Below are 14,908 nucleotides of genomic sequence, written 5' to 3' on the forward strand. Positions count from 1 at the left end.
ACTTAAATTTAGAAAAACAATACCAGAATGGACCTTTTACCAACCAAGATTTGGACCAATTGCTCAGGCAAAACATATTAATACTCGTAATTTAAACTACCATTTTAAACAAAATACTACTCGATGAAAGAGATCTTTGAAAATAATGAACATACAGAATCTATAATCATGACTCTTTAGACAAATTCTTGTCCTCTACATTTTCGGATAACCATACCAACAATACATGCAACATAAACGCATCCATCAAATATTTCACCATACCAATTATACATGCAAAGTAAATGCATTCATCAAATAAAGATGGCAATATCAGACACGCCCTTTAACACGATCCAAATCAAGTAAAATTCAAAATTCGATACATCAAAACAAAATTCGGGTATGAATAATAAACCATCAAAAGCAAAAAAATATCCCAAAAACATGTTTTCTCCACAATAATCAAAGTCACAACCATGACAAACAAGGCAACAACTATAATAATAAGTCTATAAATCTAGAACCAAAAGATCATAATCCAACGAAAAACTACGTCCACGTCTGTTTTAAAACAAACTAGTTCAATCACATGACATAGCCATCAAAATCAGAGCAGCTTGCTCCATTTCTCCTTGCACAACACTCGCTGCCTCGAACAACCTTGATCTCAGGTTCTCGGACACGAGCTCTCCATTTCCCGAACCCCCCAAATCAGCCGGCTTGTTGAACGCCTCGCCGACGTTGTTGTTGCCCGACGATCTGTCGCTAGTCACGGTGCTCATATTCAAGCTGGAGCTCTTCGTTGAATTCCTCTTCCTCACCACTTTGGGGCTTACCAGTCCAAGAAGTTCAAGTTCTTTTCTCAACTTACCGAACCTGATCCCGCAAGCGTTACACAGTGACTGTGTAAACAAAACAAAACAAAACAAACCCATATCACAATTTTAATAATAAAAAAACACAAATATTAATCATTAATTATAAATATATAATAAATTAAATAAATAAAAACATATGAATCATCAATTATAATAAATATACATCTTAAACACATGTATACCTTAGGTCCAGAGGGGCCAGTTCGCCACAAAGGGGTTCTTGTGGTTTCACAATCCCAACAAGTTTTCGCTGGCAGAATTAAGGTTCCAGTGGTCGGAATCCTGACAGGGGTTCGGCTGCTGATTTCATCAGAATTTGATCCCTGTATAAATTGATCAAATTTAATTTAATTAGGCACATATCACATATAAGCATATTAAAACTTGCTAAAACCCGAACAAAATTTAGATTTATAATTATAAATCAAAATCGAACGGTGATCACATAATAAATACCGAAAAAGAGCGTGATCACTTACTCTCTCATTGCGATCCACCATTTTAAGGAAAATCCACGTATCAAATCAAGAGATCACCCTTAATAACTGAAATCACAAACAAATAAAAAACATTAAAGCATCTATACAAAGTGATCACATTAAAATCATGCGATCCAACAAAGATCAGATCGAAAAAAGATAAAAGACGGGAGAAAAAACTGAAAAATGATGCAAGCTTGTTTTTAAAACATAAAAATGAATGGGTTATCGTATAAAAAAACTTAAAGGCTGAAGAGCAAAGCATATCAACTAAAAAGACTTACGATAGAGAGATATCGGGGGTGCAAAAGCAGCAGAGAGTGATGTGGAGAGAGAAATATATATATAGAGAAGAAAGGACCGTAGTCTGTGAAATAGAAGCAGCAGAAAAAATAAAAATTTAGGCTGAATCAAGAAATACTTTGGACCGCCTCTTCAATGTTAATTTACTTAATTGGCCTTCACTCAAAATTGTCTATTTGCCGCGCGAAAACACTTTGTCCAAAACTTAACAAAACCAGTTGGTGCGACGTATATATCATGGATTTTGTCTAGATTCGCAATCATTTGCGTATGACTTTTTATTTATTCTAATATGTATAGCATTTCAAATCAAATCTTTACATATGAATTATTATATCATATTAAAAAAGATTTTTCATATAGATATAAGAAGATTCATTCATTTCATTTTCCATCTACAAAATTTTTAAATAATATATGTGAAGAATATGCATATGTAACGGTAACATAGATATACGAACATACATTCATTTCATCTCTCATCAACAAAAAATACGATACCTCAAATTCTTTATTCAGAATATCTTATTCTATATCTTTTGCTAGTAATTCACAAGATATTATGATATATCATCAATAGTACGAAAAAGCTATATCACATTAGCTTGTATATTCAAGAATATGAAATTCACTTGAATCTCTTAATCCGCATGAAATGACATATTCCAATTTTTAAAAAGTAGTACTATAGAAAAGGGAGGTATATACAAATTTCTTAGCAATTTTTACTATTCTCATGAGAACACACTGTACCGTTCTATCGTCTGTCTACAGGCTCTCTTTTCTCATTATTTTTTTAGGGAAATATGCCAACAAAAAGTAGATATTAAAGATTATAATAATATATTAAGATGCTAACTTAAGTCATATTCTAATTCTTTCACAGAAAATAACCACTAAAGTAGTAGAAAAATAATATACAGAGTGAACCTTTTACCAACCAAGATTTGGACCAACAACTCAAACAAAACATATTAATATCACTTCGTAATTTAAACTACCATTTTTAACAAAATCTACTCCATGAAAGTGACCTTTGAAAGTGATGAATAAACAGAATCTAATCATCATGACTCTTCAGATAAATTTCCGTCCTCTACATTTTTGGATAACCATACCAACTGTACATGCGAAGTAAACGCATCCATAAACAAAAGTCGGAAATATCAGACACGACTACTAGAGACCAGCCCATTACATATGCAAAAACCATATATCAAAATAAAATTTAGATATAAGATATATAAACAAAAATATCCAGATCAAACAAAATATGAAACACGATCCACATCAAATAAAATACAAAAAATGATAAATCAAAACAAAATCCAGACATGAAATATAATAAACGATCAAAAACCAAAAATATTTGAAACCTTTTTTATCCATAACGATCAAAGTCAAAACCATAACAAACAAGACAACAACTATAATAGTAAGTATATAAAACTAGAATTAAAAGATGATAATCCACCTGAAAAATACATCCACATCTGTTTTAAAACAAACTAGTTGAATCATATGACATGGCCATCAAAAACAGAGCAGCTTGCTCCACTTCTTCTCGCACAACACTTGTTGCCTCGAACAACCTTGATCTAGGATTTTCGAACTCGAGCTCTCCACTTCCCGAACCCCCTGAGTCCGCTGGATTGCCTCGCCCTCATTGTTGTTGCTCGACGATCCATCGCTAGTCACCGTGCTCACATTCGAGCTGGAGCTTTTCTTGGGCTTTCTCTTCCTCACTACTTTGGGGCTTATTAGTCTAAGAAGTTCAAGTTCCTTTCTCCTCTTACAACTCCTGATCCCGAAAGCATTACACAACGAGTGTATAAATAAAATAAAACCAAATAAACTCAAATCACATTTTAATAATTATAAAAAAAAACACAAATATTAATCATCAATTATAATAATTTAATAAATAAAAACATACTCCCTCTCGTCCATTACAAAAATATTAAATTTTGCTATATAATGAAAACACCTAATGTTAAGTACAAATCAAACTTGCTGAAATTCGAATAAGTTCATATATATAATTATAAATCAAAATCAAATGGTGATCACATAATAAATACCGAAAAAGAGTGTGATCACTTATCTCTCATTACGATCCACCATTTTGAGAAAGATCTGCGTATCAAATCAAGAGATCACCTTTAATAACTGAAATCACAAATAAAAAGAAAAATTAAAGCATCTATGCAAAGTGATCTCACTAAAATCAAGCGATCCAACAAAGAAGAGATCGGAAAAAGACTAAAGGCATGCTACAGAAAAACCTAAAAAATGGTGTAAGCTTATTTTTAAAAAAATGACGCGGTTTTCTTTTGGAAAAATTTAAAGGTTGAAAAACATAGTATATCAACTACAGAAACTTACGAGAGAGAGAGATATGCGGTGCAAAAGTGACGAAGAGAGTTGAGCAGAGAGAGTGATGAGGAGAGAGAAATATATAGAGAGAGAAGAAAGGACCGTAGTTTGTAGGATGGACGCGGCAAAATTAAATAAATATATGGGTTGAATCGAGTAAAACCCTAGACCACCTCTTCAATGTTAAATTACGCATTTGACCTCCACCCAAAATTTTTTAATTACCCCGCCAAAATACTTTGACCAACACTTAACAAAACCCTTTGGCGGGATTTATATTTTATGAAATTTGATTTTTTTATAAACACGTATAGCATTTTACTTCACAAAATAAATTAGCCAACATATCAAATCTTTAGATATGAATTATTATATTATAATATACTTTTGTTTTACATATTACCAAAAATTATTGGTTTCATTTTTCATAAATTATTTGTTTATGATAACTTTAACGATTGATAAATCATGAATACATCTATACTTATATACAAATACATGTATATGGTTTTACATCTGTAAATGACTATATATGACATATTGTCAGAATCGAACGAGTTTTTTATAGTTATCAATAATGATCGAGTGTATGGTAAACAGTACATTTTCATCTGATAATGTGTGTGCATATATACATACACATGTTGCTAATTTTATATGAACAAATTGTACTAGTAATCTTTTCACTTAAGTAAATGCAAGTATAAAATAAATTTTAATTTATCTCATAAAATGAATTTTTTTTATAAGTTATTGAATAAATATCATATTTATTTAATGTTCACGATAAAAGCACATTAGTACCTCATTGAAGGAGACCTGAGAGTAACCGCAACGAAGTCCTATTTCGTGCATCGGGCTGCATGAAATGGTAATATTGTGGAAAAGAGGCGATCAGTTGGCAATGGAGGAAAATGGGTAGTCCTTCTTTCCTGGTCTCATCCCACGTCTATTCTCATTATTTAAATGTGAAGGATGATGAAACATGTGTACTCTATGAAGTTTCTTTTTTATACACATTGAAAAGAGTGAAACAGGTCGCGGGGTTGGAGTCGTTTGAGCAGTTCTTGTTCAGAGACTCCTTTACTTACGTAGGCGCTGCTGTTGCTTTTACTATCTCATTTAGGGTTAACAAGAATAAAAAATTTGCTCGGGTAGTTATAGATCTTGTTTTTTCCCTTCAATGAAGCTTTATTATCTCATTTAGGGCTAGTAAATATAAAGAATCAACCTGCGTAATTACGAATTTTGTCTTTTCCACTACATTCATTCTGATTCAAATTTTTTTTACATAAGATTGGATTAAATACAATTTCTACAGTAATTCCACTCATGAAAGGTCAGGTGTTATATCACAAGAATATATAATATGTATAATTAATGTATCCTTTCTACGGAATTTTAATATTATGATCATTAATGATTGTTTCTTAGTGATAAAATCAGGTTAGATTGTATTACTAAAGAATCAACTATTGACTCGATTTGATGTGTTTTTTGATTTTGACTAATTCCACATTTGAATGTGAATATGTATATTATATTCAAATATTGAGTAGATTCATTTCATCTATATCAATGTATTATATGTCAACAAATGAGAAAGTTAACTTGAAAATGACTATAATATTACCATTATATCTCTATATGATATAAAAATCTGAATTACCCTACATATTTGTCATAAATAATATAACATCACAAAATATTTTTCTATTATAGAAATTGATCGGCAACTTAAGCGGGAGGAAAAAGAAGCAATCACTGATATATAGATGTAGAATTTTTTTTTTGATTACCTGACCATTGAAGATCAAGTATGCTCCTTTGATTACAAAGAAAGAACCGATGGAAGATACACACTAGTGATAAAGTAGTTATAAAGATGGCTCACAGTTAGTTATATGATGTTAAATACAAATATTTTCTTTATTTTTCTTCCTTGCCAAATAATAAATCAGTTTAACCAAATTAATGTTTTAATTGATGGAAGCGAGTCTAAGAATGATTTTAACTGAAAAGATGTGAAGTGCGCTTCAATTGTTGATATGCCAACCCAACGTCTATGTGTTGATATTTATTATACAGGGTTGTCAAATTCTTCAAAAAATTATATTCTACTCAACTTAATTGTCCAAACTAATATGGCTGCGAGGTAACAAATATGAATACTTCTAATAAATATAGTAGTATTTTTATCTTATTAATGGCGCACTGAGATAATATATAATGGTGTTTATAGGCGTCGTCGTCAAAGTTCTTATAATAATTTCATCTTAAAATACAGATTATGTTATATCCGAAATTTGACTATGAATATATATATAAAATGGTCACTATTAATGGATCTATATGGATGTAATATTATGAGAAAGAATATGCTCATTTCCGAAGGGCCAGAACTTTCCGTAAAATAAGATCATAGTAGTGGCTAGCCCTTATGTTGAAGGGTTCATGCCTTCAAGAGGCTAGCACTTACATTAACTGTCTCAGCATGTATGGAAGGGCTCGTCCCTCAAAGGGATCAGTCTATAAAAAAGGGTGCTACCCTCCAATGGGCGTATCTGTTGTGCATAATCTGGTAAGAAAGAGTCACATGCATGGAGAGGGTGTGTCCTTTAAGGGCGCATCCTCTGATGAAAAAGCCCTTATTAAAAGGGCGCTTCTCATTCGATGGCCTTGAGAGGGATCGATATATGATTAAAAGGGGGTCTATGATTAAAAGAGGGTAACCTTTGTTGCTTGGCCGAGGTGTGATGTGGTGATGGGCATCAACAGAGGGCGTGTTCCTTGAGAATCAATATTAAAATGCTTAGCTATGAATGAAGACCCCTCCAGACCCCTCTGGGGGATAACATGAATACCCTTCTAGGGGATAATCATGAAGATTCACCCCTTCGAAGGATATCATGAAGATTCACCCCTCCGAGGGATAATACTGAAGACTTAGGCCTTCAGGTGATATCATGATGATTCACCCCTCTAGGGGATAATGTTGAAGACCACCCTTCCGGGGGATAATGTCGAAAACTCATTCTTCTGGGAGATACGAAGACATTGGCACCTGGAGCCCATCTGGCGTGATCTAAAACCCTCAATCATGTATTCTAACGGGTTATCCTCATGCGGGAGCTTGAGGATATCACGATTCTTATTGAAGGCTCGGAGTAGTATGAAGAATGATCACATATCTTAATCTTGCAATCTGGTGGGTTATCTCCATCATGGAATTGAAATGTTCGTATGTAGATAGTTTAGGGGGAGACCTTGCCCTATACTTCGGTGGTTATCCTCACGCGGGGGGGGGGGGGGGGGGGGTGGTCGTAAAGACTCATCCATAAACATTAAGGATGGCCATAACTATATCATGCGTCTGCTTCCATGCATGATACAAAAAGTAGTGATTAGTGTTTCCTCCAATAATTAGGGATAATGCCGGATCCGTGACATACCTAAATTTAGAGTGCGGTACTGGGTCTCACGGCTAGGCCTTGATGGAATGGGCTCTACCTTCGAACATATCGAAACCACCTCAGTATAAGACTTCTGAAGACTGTGGAAGACTCTGTTAGATATTTGAATAAATTTGATTATTTAAATATTTGATTTGCATGTATTTATAATAAATACACGCAAATCAAATATTCAAATAATCAAATTTATTCAAATATTCAACAACTGATCACCTAATTGGCTAGTTATTTGGTCAGCGACAAGGAAAGATCCGTCTCTGTGGCCGGGAAGTCCGTTAAGTTGAAGAATTATAGAATTACAGAAGGCGCACATTGAACAACTGATCACCTAATTGGCTAGTTAGCCTCCTTAAATTTAACACAACCATTCAAACCAGAAGTTGAAGGAAAAGCATTAGGGGAAAGAGATAAAGAGGAGCATACATTCAACGGAATTGTTTAAAGAAACCATATCCATGTAATTAAAAACATTGCAGATATGGTAAATGCGGGAAAAGAATTGAACAAAAGCCTTTTAGGCATTCCGCAGAAATAACACGATACATGCGGCGGCTCCACGAGACCTTGACAATACTTTGTAAAAGAGCTGTGTTAGGTACCCCAAATTATTTTCCCCAAAAAGTTCCCAAATGACGTAAAATGAGATATAGGATAATTTGATTGGTGAGCTTAATGTGAATTCATGTCCGTTTTTATTTATTATTAGCATATTCAATAAGAAGATAGCACGTATAATTTGGGAAACTTTTGAGAATAATTTTTCGGGTCCTTTGCAAAATGCTCCATATTCCGCATTCCAAGCACTGTCCCAACCCATCTCATATCCTTTATTAAGTCCTGATTACGCACAACTCGTTCTTCACACTCACTGGTTTCCTTGTATTGTAAGTGAGTTCTACTGTAAGTGCAACTTTCTCCTCTGCAAACAGCTAGCGCAACAACGACATCATGATCCTTCATCAGCTTAGTAGCATCTCGGTTCATAAAGGACAAGGCAGCTCGCAACTTCCACATCTCACTTATTTTCTCATTTAAGGCGACCGTGAGAGTGGCCTTTTTAGGGTCCCTTTTAGCACTCTGGACCTGCAATGCAGCGACCTTTTCTGAGGCCAGCCGCTCCTAGTCAGCAAAACAATTTTTCGCCTCCAAAAGCTCTTCACGCATATTGACATCCGAGTGAATTCAGACATAAACCGTTAATAAAATCATGTCAAGACACCAATGATTGAGGAAAAACACAACTAAACATCCACAAAGTAAAGTGAACTACCTGGCCTAGAAGGTATTGGTTATAAAATTAAACGAATTTTACCAATGATTGAGAATATGAGAATGTTTTTTATTCAATATTGGCAAGCTGACATTTTAAAATATTTGTGATACTCTGTAGAAAATCAAAAAATCAGTCCTTTTTAATTGAGTTTGCTCATAGCAGTGATGTACATAGACAATTCATGCTCATTCTGGTGTCGAATCACAGGACTCTCATTTCCAAGTGTTTGAAGGCTATGCCCGGGCGACCCTGGAGGAGATGCATAAAGCATAGCAGCCTCTAAAGCTTGGCGCCGCATGCTTTCTTCTTCATGTGCCAGTTTTTGTGCCCGTAAAGCTGTTATGTACAGCCCAGAAGCAAGAAACACTGTTGTTAACCCGAAAACTCCAGCAGCCAAAAACAGACCTTGGTTTAGAACAAGGCAGTTAGGCCTTGAAGCTGACCACTTTTGCAGATGTCCTGATTCCACACTTATTCCTATTAATAGCAATATTTCTCCCACAGCAAAACAAATCCTGCATTCAACAAAACCATAAATTTTCACTTGTTGCAGATAAAGTAGTGGATTTTTAGAAACATTTGTTTTCTTTTTTACCATGATGTGAGAAAGAAAAATGCAGCTTGCCATGTAAGGACTTTGGCACGCGGAGAGTGAGGTTCCCAAGTGACTAAATCTGCAGAATTACTAATTGCAATAAGCATGGAAGCATGTTCCATAATCATGGCAATTGCCAGGACTCCAAATGCAGCACAAGCATATACGAGAGGCTTTTTTCCACTGCTGTTATACGTGCACTCATATTTCCCTTCAATGCTTGTGCTGAACCATGTCACCTGCAAAATTATCAATCAGCAACATAAATTTCGCGCAAGCACAGATAGATGCTATGTCCAAAAAATTTAATCTGCCATTAGTACCTGCGAGCGAGTGGTCTCAGCAATGAGGGAGAAAATGAAGCAACTTAGGCCAAGTAGGACTGATAAGACCATGACAAGTGCACCTGTTTTGCTGCCTAAGACTGTACCTCGACGACTCGGAGCCAGATCAGCATGAGTAACTGCCATGTCTTGAAGGTCTGGTCTGTCAAGAACAAAGACTTTTGATTGATTAAGAAATTCTAGATGAAAGAATGAAATTAAATGAATAATATTCTGCAAGGAGAAAGAGAGAAAGGAAGGGGGATTAGTATTGCTTGGAACAAAGGTTGCTTAAACTTTAAATATTCTTTTTGGTTTGAGCTTTACATGCAAGATTTCACACAAGTTTATAAAGGCAATGTTCTGATCTTTTGTTTTGAGTGAGTTGAGTAGATTAATTAGAGCTAAAAGTCTTTTTTAACACTGTTTTTGTGATAAAAGGCAGGATTGATGATGATGATAAGAAAAAGTTAATTATTAGGAGTTAGGACCCCGTATGTGGTGCTCACATAGTTCCGACTGACTTGTTCTATGCTCTGCAACTTGTCTCATATTTAAGCAGCGGGACTTTAATAGTTTGCAAATTTGGATATTAAAAATTTTTTAAGAAGATTTTGAAATTAATAGATTCAGTCAAGATTTTAAGATTTTGAAACAAAGATTTGAATTTTACTAAAATATGTTCAAATTGATGTATCCGTTCAAGATTTTTTAAAGATTTCTATATTTATTTTAATATCATAAAAATATTCAAATACACGCATTAAGATTAAGATACGTTGAAATATGTATAATTAGAATCAGATTTCAAAAAATCTCCTGAATTTATTAATATCTTACTCAGCATTTAAGGATATTAGAATAATTACTAAATATTATTGAAATCCAGAGATATCTTATATGAAATCTTGAGCACTAAATTCATTTTCGAATTGTCCAATTGAAAAATACCATGTGTCATGTTCTAAGTCGTTATAACTTAATAGAACTTAATAAATTTTAATAATGATTTCACTAATTAATATATATATCACCAATATTATTATCATGCATTTTGGTCCACGACGACTGATTGTCATGGTGCTCTTATCTAACACACAGCTCCATTATATCAGATTTGTATTTCAAGGCTGGAATTGAAATCTGATTTTTTAAGTATCCGGTATAATTTTGCGCAGATAGAGACTTTCTGTTTCCGTGGAAAAAAACAAAGTTTTAATTTAGAACTCTTGAAATATAGATCCGACAGCCCTGTTAAATAAACTGTTCCCTGACAACCACTGACCTGGACCCTATTATCATAATCATTTAGGAAGAATTTTGGGTATCTGACATCATTCTTAGTAGTCAATTTTTTATTTTCTATGATCAAAATAGCTTGCTTCTATCTAAACTATTTTTTCGTAACTCTTATTATTAAAAATATTATATATTCCTTTTATAGATAAAACTTTTGTATTATTTCTAATTACAAAATATATGTAAATTTCGATTAAAATTTAATTAATTGATATAGTAATTTCAACTACTGGTTTTAATCATATAAAGTATAATAAAAATTATTTTAATATACACTGTTATTCAAAAAATTATTGATTTTATTATCGCTCAATTTTATAGTACTTTAATATAATATTGAATATCACAATTAATAATATAATAAAATTTATATTTACTTTAAGCATACTAGCTTATAGCCCGTGCAAGGCACGGGAGCTTTTTAATTATTTATAAATTTTTTAAATCTATTTTAAATGGTGTGAAAAAAATTATTTTATAATAATAAATTAAAATTATATGTATCATGCCAAAGTATTAAATTCTTTCTATCAAATTTTAAATTATTTTAAGTAAAATATGTGACGCCAACTCCTATTAGATTATATAATGTGATTTAAATATTTTTCCAAAAAATTTTATGGTTCGAGATTAAAATTGATAAACACAATTTGTTTTGAATTAAGAAGATGAATCATAAACATGCAATAACATGGTAGAATTTGTTTTGGATTAAGAAAAAGTTTTTGTATTCGTTCCTCACATAAATCGGGCTTATTAATTTAAAAATATATTAGATAAAAATAATTTTGTGACGGTGCGATTTATATGATTCTACAAATAAAATTGGTAGAAAATATTTATTTTGGATTAAAAAAATCATAAACACATGAAATACAGAATTTGTTTTGAATTCAGGAAATGAATTATAAACATGCAAGTAGATATCAGTTGTCTTATGAAAAAGATGTTATTTTTGTTCTAATCTAATCTAACGGTGTTTATTTGTTCAATATACGATCCGATGGATAAAAATAATTTTGTGACGGTGCGATTTATACGATTCTACAATTAAATTTTGTAGGAAATATTTATTTTGGATTAAAAAAACCAAAAACACATGAAACACAGAATTTGTTTTGGATTCAGAAAAGGAATAATAAACATGTAAGTAGATGTCAGTTTCCTTATAAAACTATAGAACACAATTTAATTTTGTTATAATTTGTTCAATATACGATTCAAGATAAGCTTTTGGACCATAGAACCATGCGACCAAATTATCTCCCTTACGCTTATTATATATAAGTATATAATTAGATGAGACCATTTACACATATTCTAATAAGTCAAAATTGTCACGTTATCTCTAATATTTCAAACTCTTTTTTAAGAAAAAACAAATAGCCAGCTTGAAATTAGAGAAATAATTATCCGGAAGGGATAAAAAAGCGCAAATGACAAATCTGTGATGCTGATGAGTCAGTAAATATCACGTCAAGTCTCCGTTTAATTCTGTGTTAGCCGTGTATGCCCAAACATATATACGAATTATCTGATCTGTATATCATCCATGTCACACTAGTACATACCTATATTTGCGAAAGAATAATATGACCGCAACTCATCCATACCAAATAATTGGAACAGCGACTCGAATAAATTATTAACTTGTTTTTGGTTTATTACCATGTGCTCACTTATAATTGATGTGTTACGATAATTATTATCTTTTAAATTCATTCATTTGTGTAACAAGTATAAAATTTTACATCATCTTTGAGAATAAATATATTTTCAGAAAATTCTAAAAATTTACATCAAATTCAGTGTCAATTAAAGCCTGCTTAGATGAAGACAAAATTACGACTCATCAGGTGAATAGTGCACAATTTAAATTATCTGTTTGATAATTTTATATTATTTGGGAGAGTTGTTAAAATGGGATAATAAAAATAAATTTAATAATTTATTTATTGGAGTCAGTGTTCTAACATCCTGATTTAACCGATTAATCCCATGCAACGTGGATGACCGATTCGATTTTTAAAATTCGAGTAATCATTAAAAAAATTTAAATCAAAGTATATATAATAATTTGTTAAAATTAAAATACTATATTGCTTTGATTATGAACAATTGTAGAATTTATGTTGTATTTAATATATATTTGTTAATAAATAACTTATATAATAATAATTAAATATTAAATAATATTTTAATATTAAAATATATCCGATTTTCACTCCGATTTATCATTTGATTAATCCTAAATCAGTAGCTTAATCGAATAGGTCCGATTCCCGAATTCTGTAACACCGGTTTGAGTGAAAAAATTATTGGATTTTATTAAAAAAATTGAATTCAAGTCTAACGTTCATTACATTATTATCATTGTGATAATACTTATGACACAACAAACATATAAAATGTCATATTAGGATTATCCAGTACTATAGTTACAAACTTACAAACTTTAAAATCTTATATATTTTTAAATTTTACGGAAAACACTTAACTATTTAGACGATTAATCGAATAATGTGTGACAATCAATCAAATAAATATGTTTATATAAAAAGAAATACCAAAATCTGTAATTGTGAATTATTATTTTATATGTGAGGCTCGAGTGTGGCCTATATGGTTCCTTTCGTTTACTAAAAGAATCCAATTTTGAATATAAAAATCCATTTGTTTGTAAACAAACTGGAGTTCGAGTTTTTTTGCATGTTTGACTCTATCCCAGGCCATTTAGTTGAAGATCGGCTCAGAATTGTCCAACTCGACTCGGATATAATTTGTATATATTTTTGCAATATTTAAAATGAAAATTTTAAATCATCATCACTAGATATTTGACAAAAAAGATGGAATGAGACATAAGATTAAAAAAAATTATCAAAGTTACTTGTGAGTCGAGAGTAAGTGTATGATCATCATTATGATAGTTAGAATACTAATTTAGATATAACTTGTAAAATTATAAATTATATATATTAGGAATTGTGCTTGATCGAGTAAAAAAACATGTGATAGTTATTCCTGAGTCGACAGATGGCAAACGGTTGGATCGGTTCGGATATTTGAGATATCCAAATTCAAATCCAAATTATTTTTAAAATCCAAATCCAAATCCAAATCCAATCGGGTTTCACATATCAAATCCAAATCCAAATCCACGGGTTTCGGATCGAGTTCGGGTTTATCCAAAACCTGAATCCTGAAATTTATATGATATTGTAAAAATATTATTTTTGATTTTTTCGCCCTTAAATTTCATTATATTTAAAACTAAACTACTTTAATAATAAAGTATTACACATTAATAAAATCTTGAACCATATTTAATAATTTTTAAACACAAATCTTCACTATATGGAGTATGAAATTTTAAAGTAACTCATTAGTTAGACAAAAAAAGTCACTATAACCCAAGAATATACATATTCACACTCTACCTATACATATATATAAACAAAATTTAGTAGATTTAAAATTGAAAAAAAGTATATTAGTATACATATATATATATATATAGGCACTTGCTCAAATGAGAACTTTCTTAAAATGAGAACCGTGAGAACTTTTGTAATTTATCAAAATCTCATTAATTTGAAGGGCCCCGCCAGGGGCACCTTCACAAAAAATGTATATCATTAAGGTCTCCACCTAGCTAGCCGAAAAAAAATAATAAATAAAAAAATAAAAAATCACTGATGACGTGGCAGTGGACTTTTTTTTTGAATTTTTTTTTTGACTAGCTAGGAAGAGACTAGTTTTATATACATTTTTTATATTGGGTATCCACTAGTTTGATGTTTAGATTAGCCAAAATATGATAAATTAAGGAAGTTCTCACGGTTCTCATTTTAAGAAGTTCTCACTGGAGTAACCCTCTATATATATATATATATATATATATATATATATATATATATATATATA

General features: G+C 31.6%; 2 protein-coding genes across 2 annotated transcripts; both read right to left on the minus strand.

The window, feature by feature from the left end:
* Nucleotides 1–563: 563 nt before the first annotated feature.
* Nucleotides 564–1,360, minus strand: LOC108221738 (GATA transcription factor 16). Its single transcript, XM_017395597.2, has 3 exons — nucleotides 1,340–1,360; nucleotides 1,043–1,183; nucleotides 564–884 (listed from the first exon to the last, which is right to left on the minus strand). Exons 1-3 carry the CDS (start codon nucleotides 1,358–1,360, stop codon nucleotides 564–566), a joined length of 483 nt encoding a protein of 160 aa, XP_017251086.1.
* A 7,449-nt stretch (nucleotides 1,361–8,809) lies between these two features.
* LOC108199048 (uncharacterized) lies at nucleotides 8,810–10,051 on the minus strand. Its single transcript, XM_017366809.2, has 3 exons — nucleotides 9,683–10,051; nucleotides 9,360–9,598; nucleotides 8,810–9,279 (listed from the first exon to the last, which is right to left on the minus strand). The coding sequence occupies exons 1-3, from the start codon at nucleotides 9,827–9,829 to the stop codon at nucleotides 8,904–8,906; spliced, it is 762 nt and encodes a 253-aa protein (XP_017222298.1). The 5' UTR covers nucleotides 9,830–10,051; the 3' UTR covers nucleotides 8,810–8,903.
* Nucleotides 10,052–14,908: the final 4,857 nt, after the last annotated feature.

The sequence above is a fragment of the Daucus carota genome, chromosome 1 (genome assembly GCF_001625215.2).
Source record: "Daucus carota subsp. sativus chromosome 1, DH1 v3.0, whole genome shotgun sequence".
NCBI classification, from domain to species: domain Eukaryota; kingdom Viridiplantae; phylum Streptophyta; class Magnoliopsida; order Apiales; family Apiaceae; genus Daucus; species Daucus carota.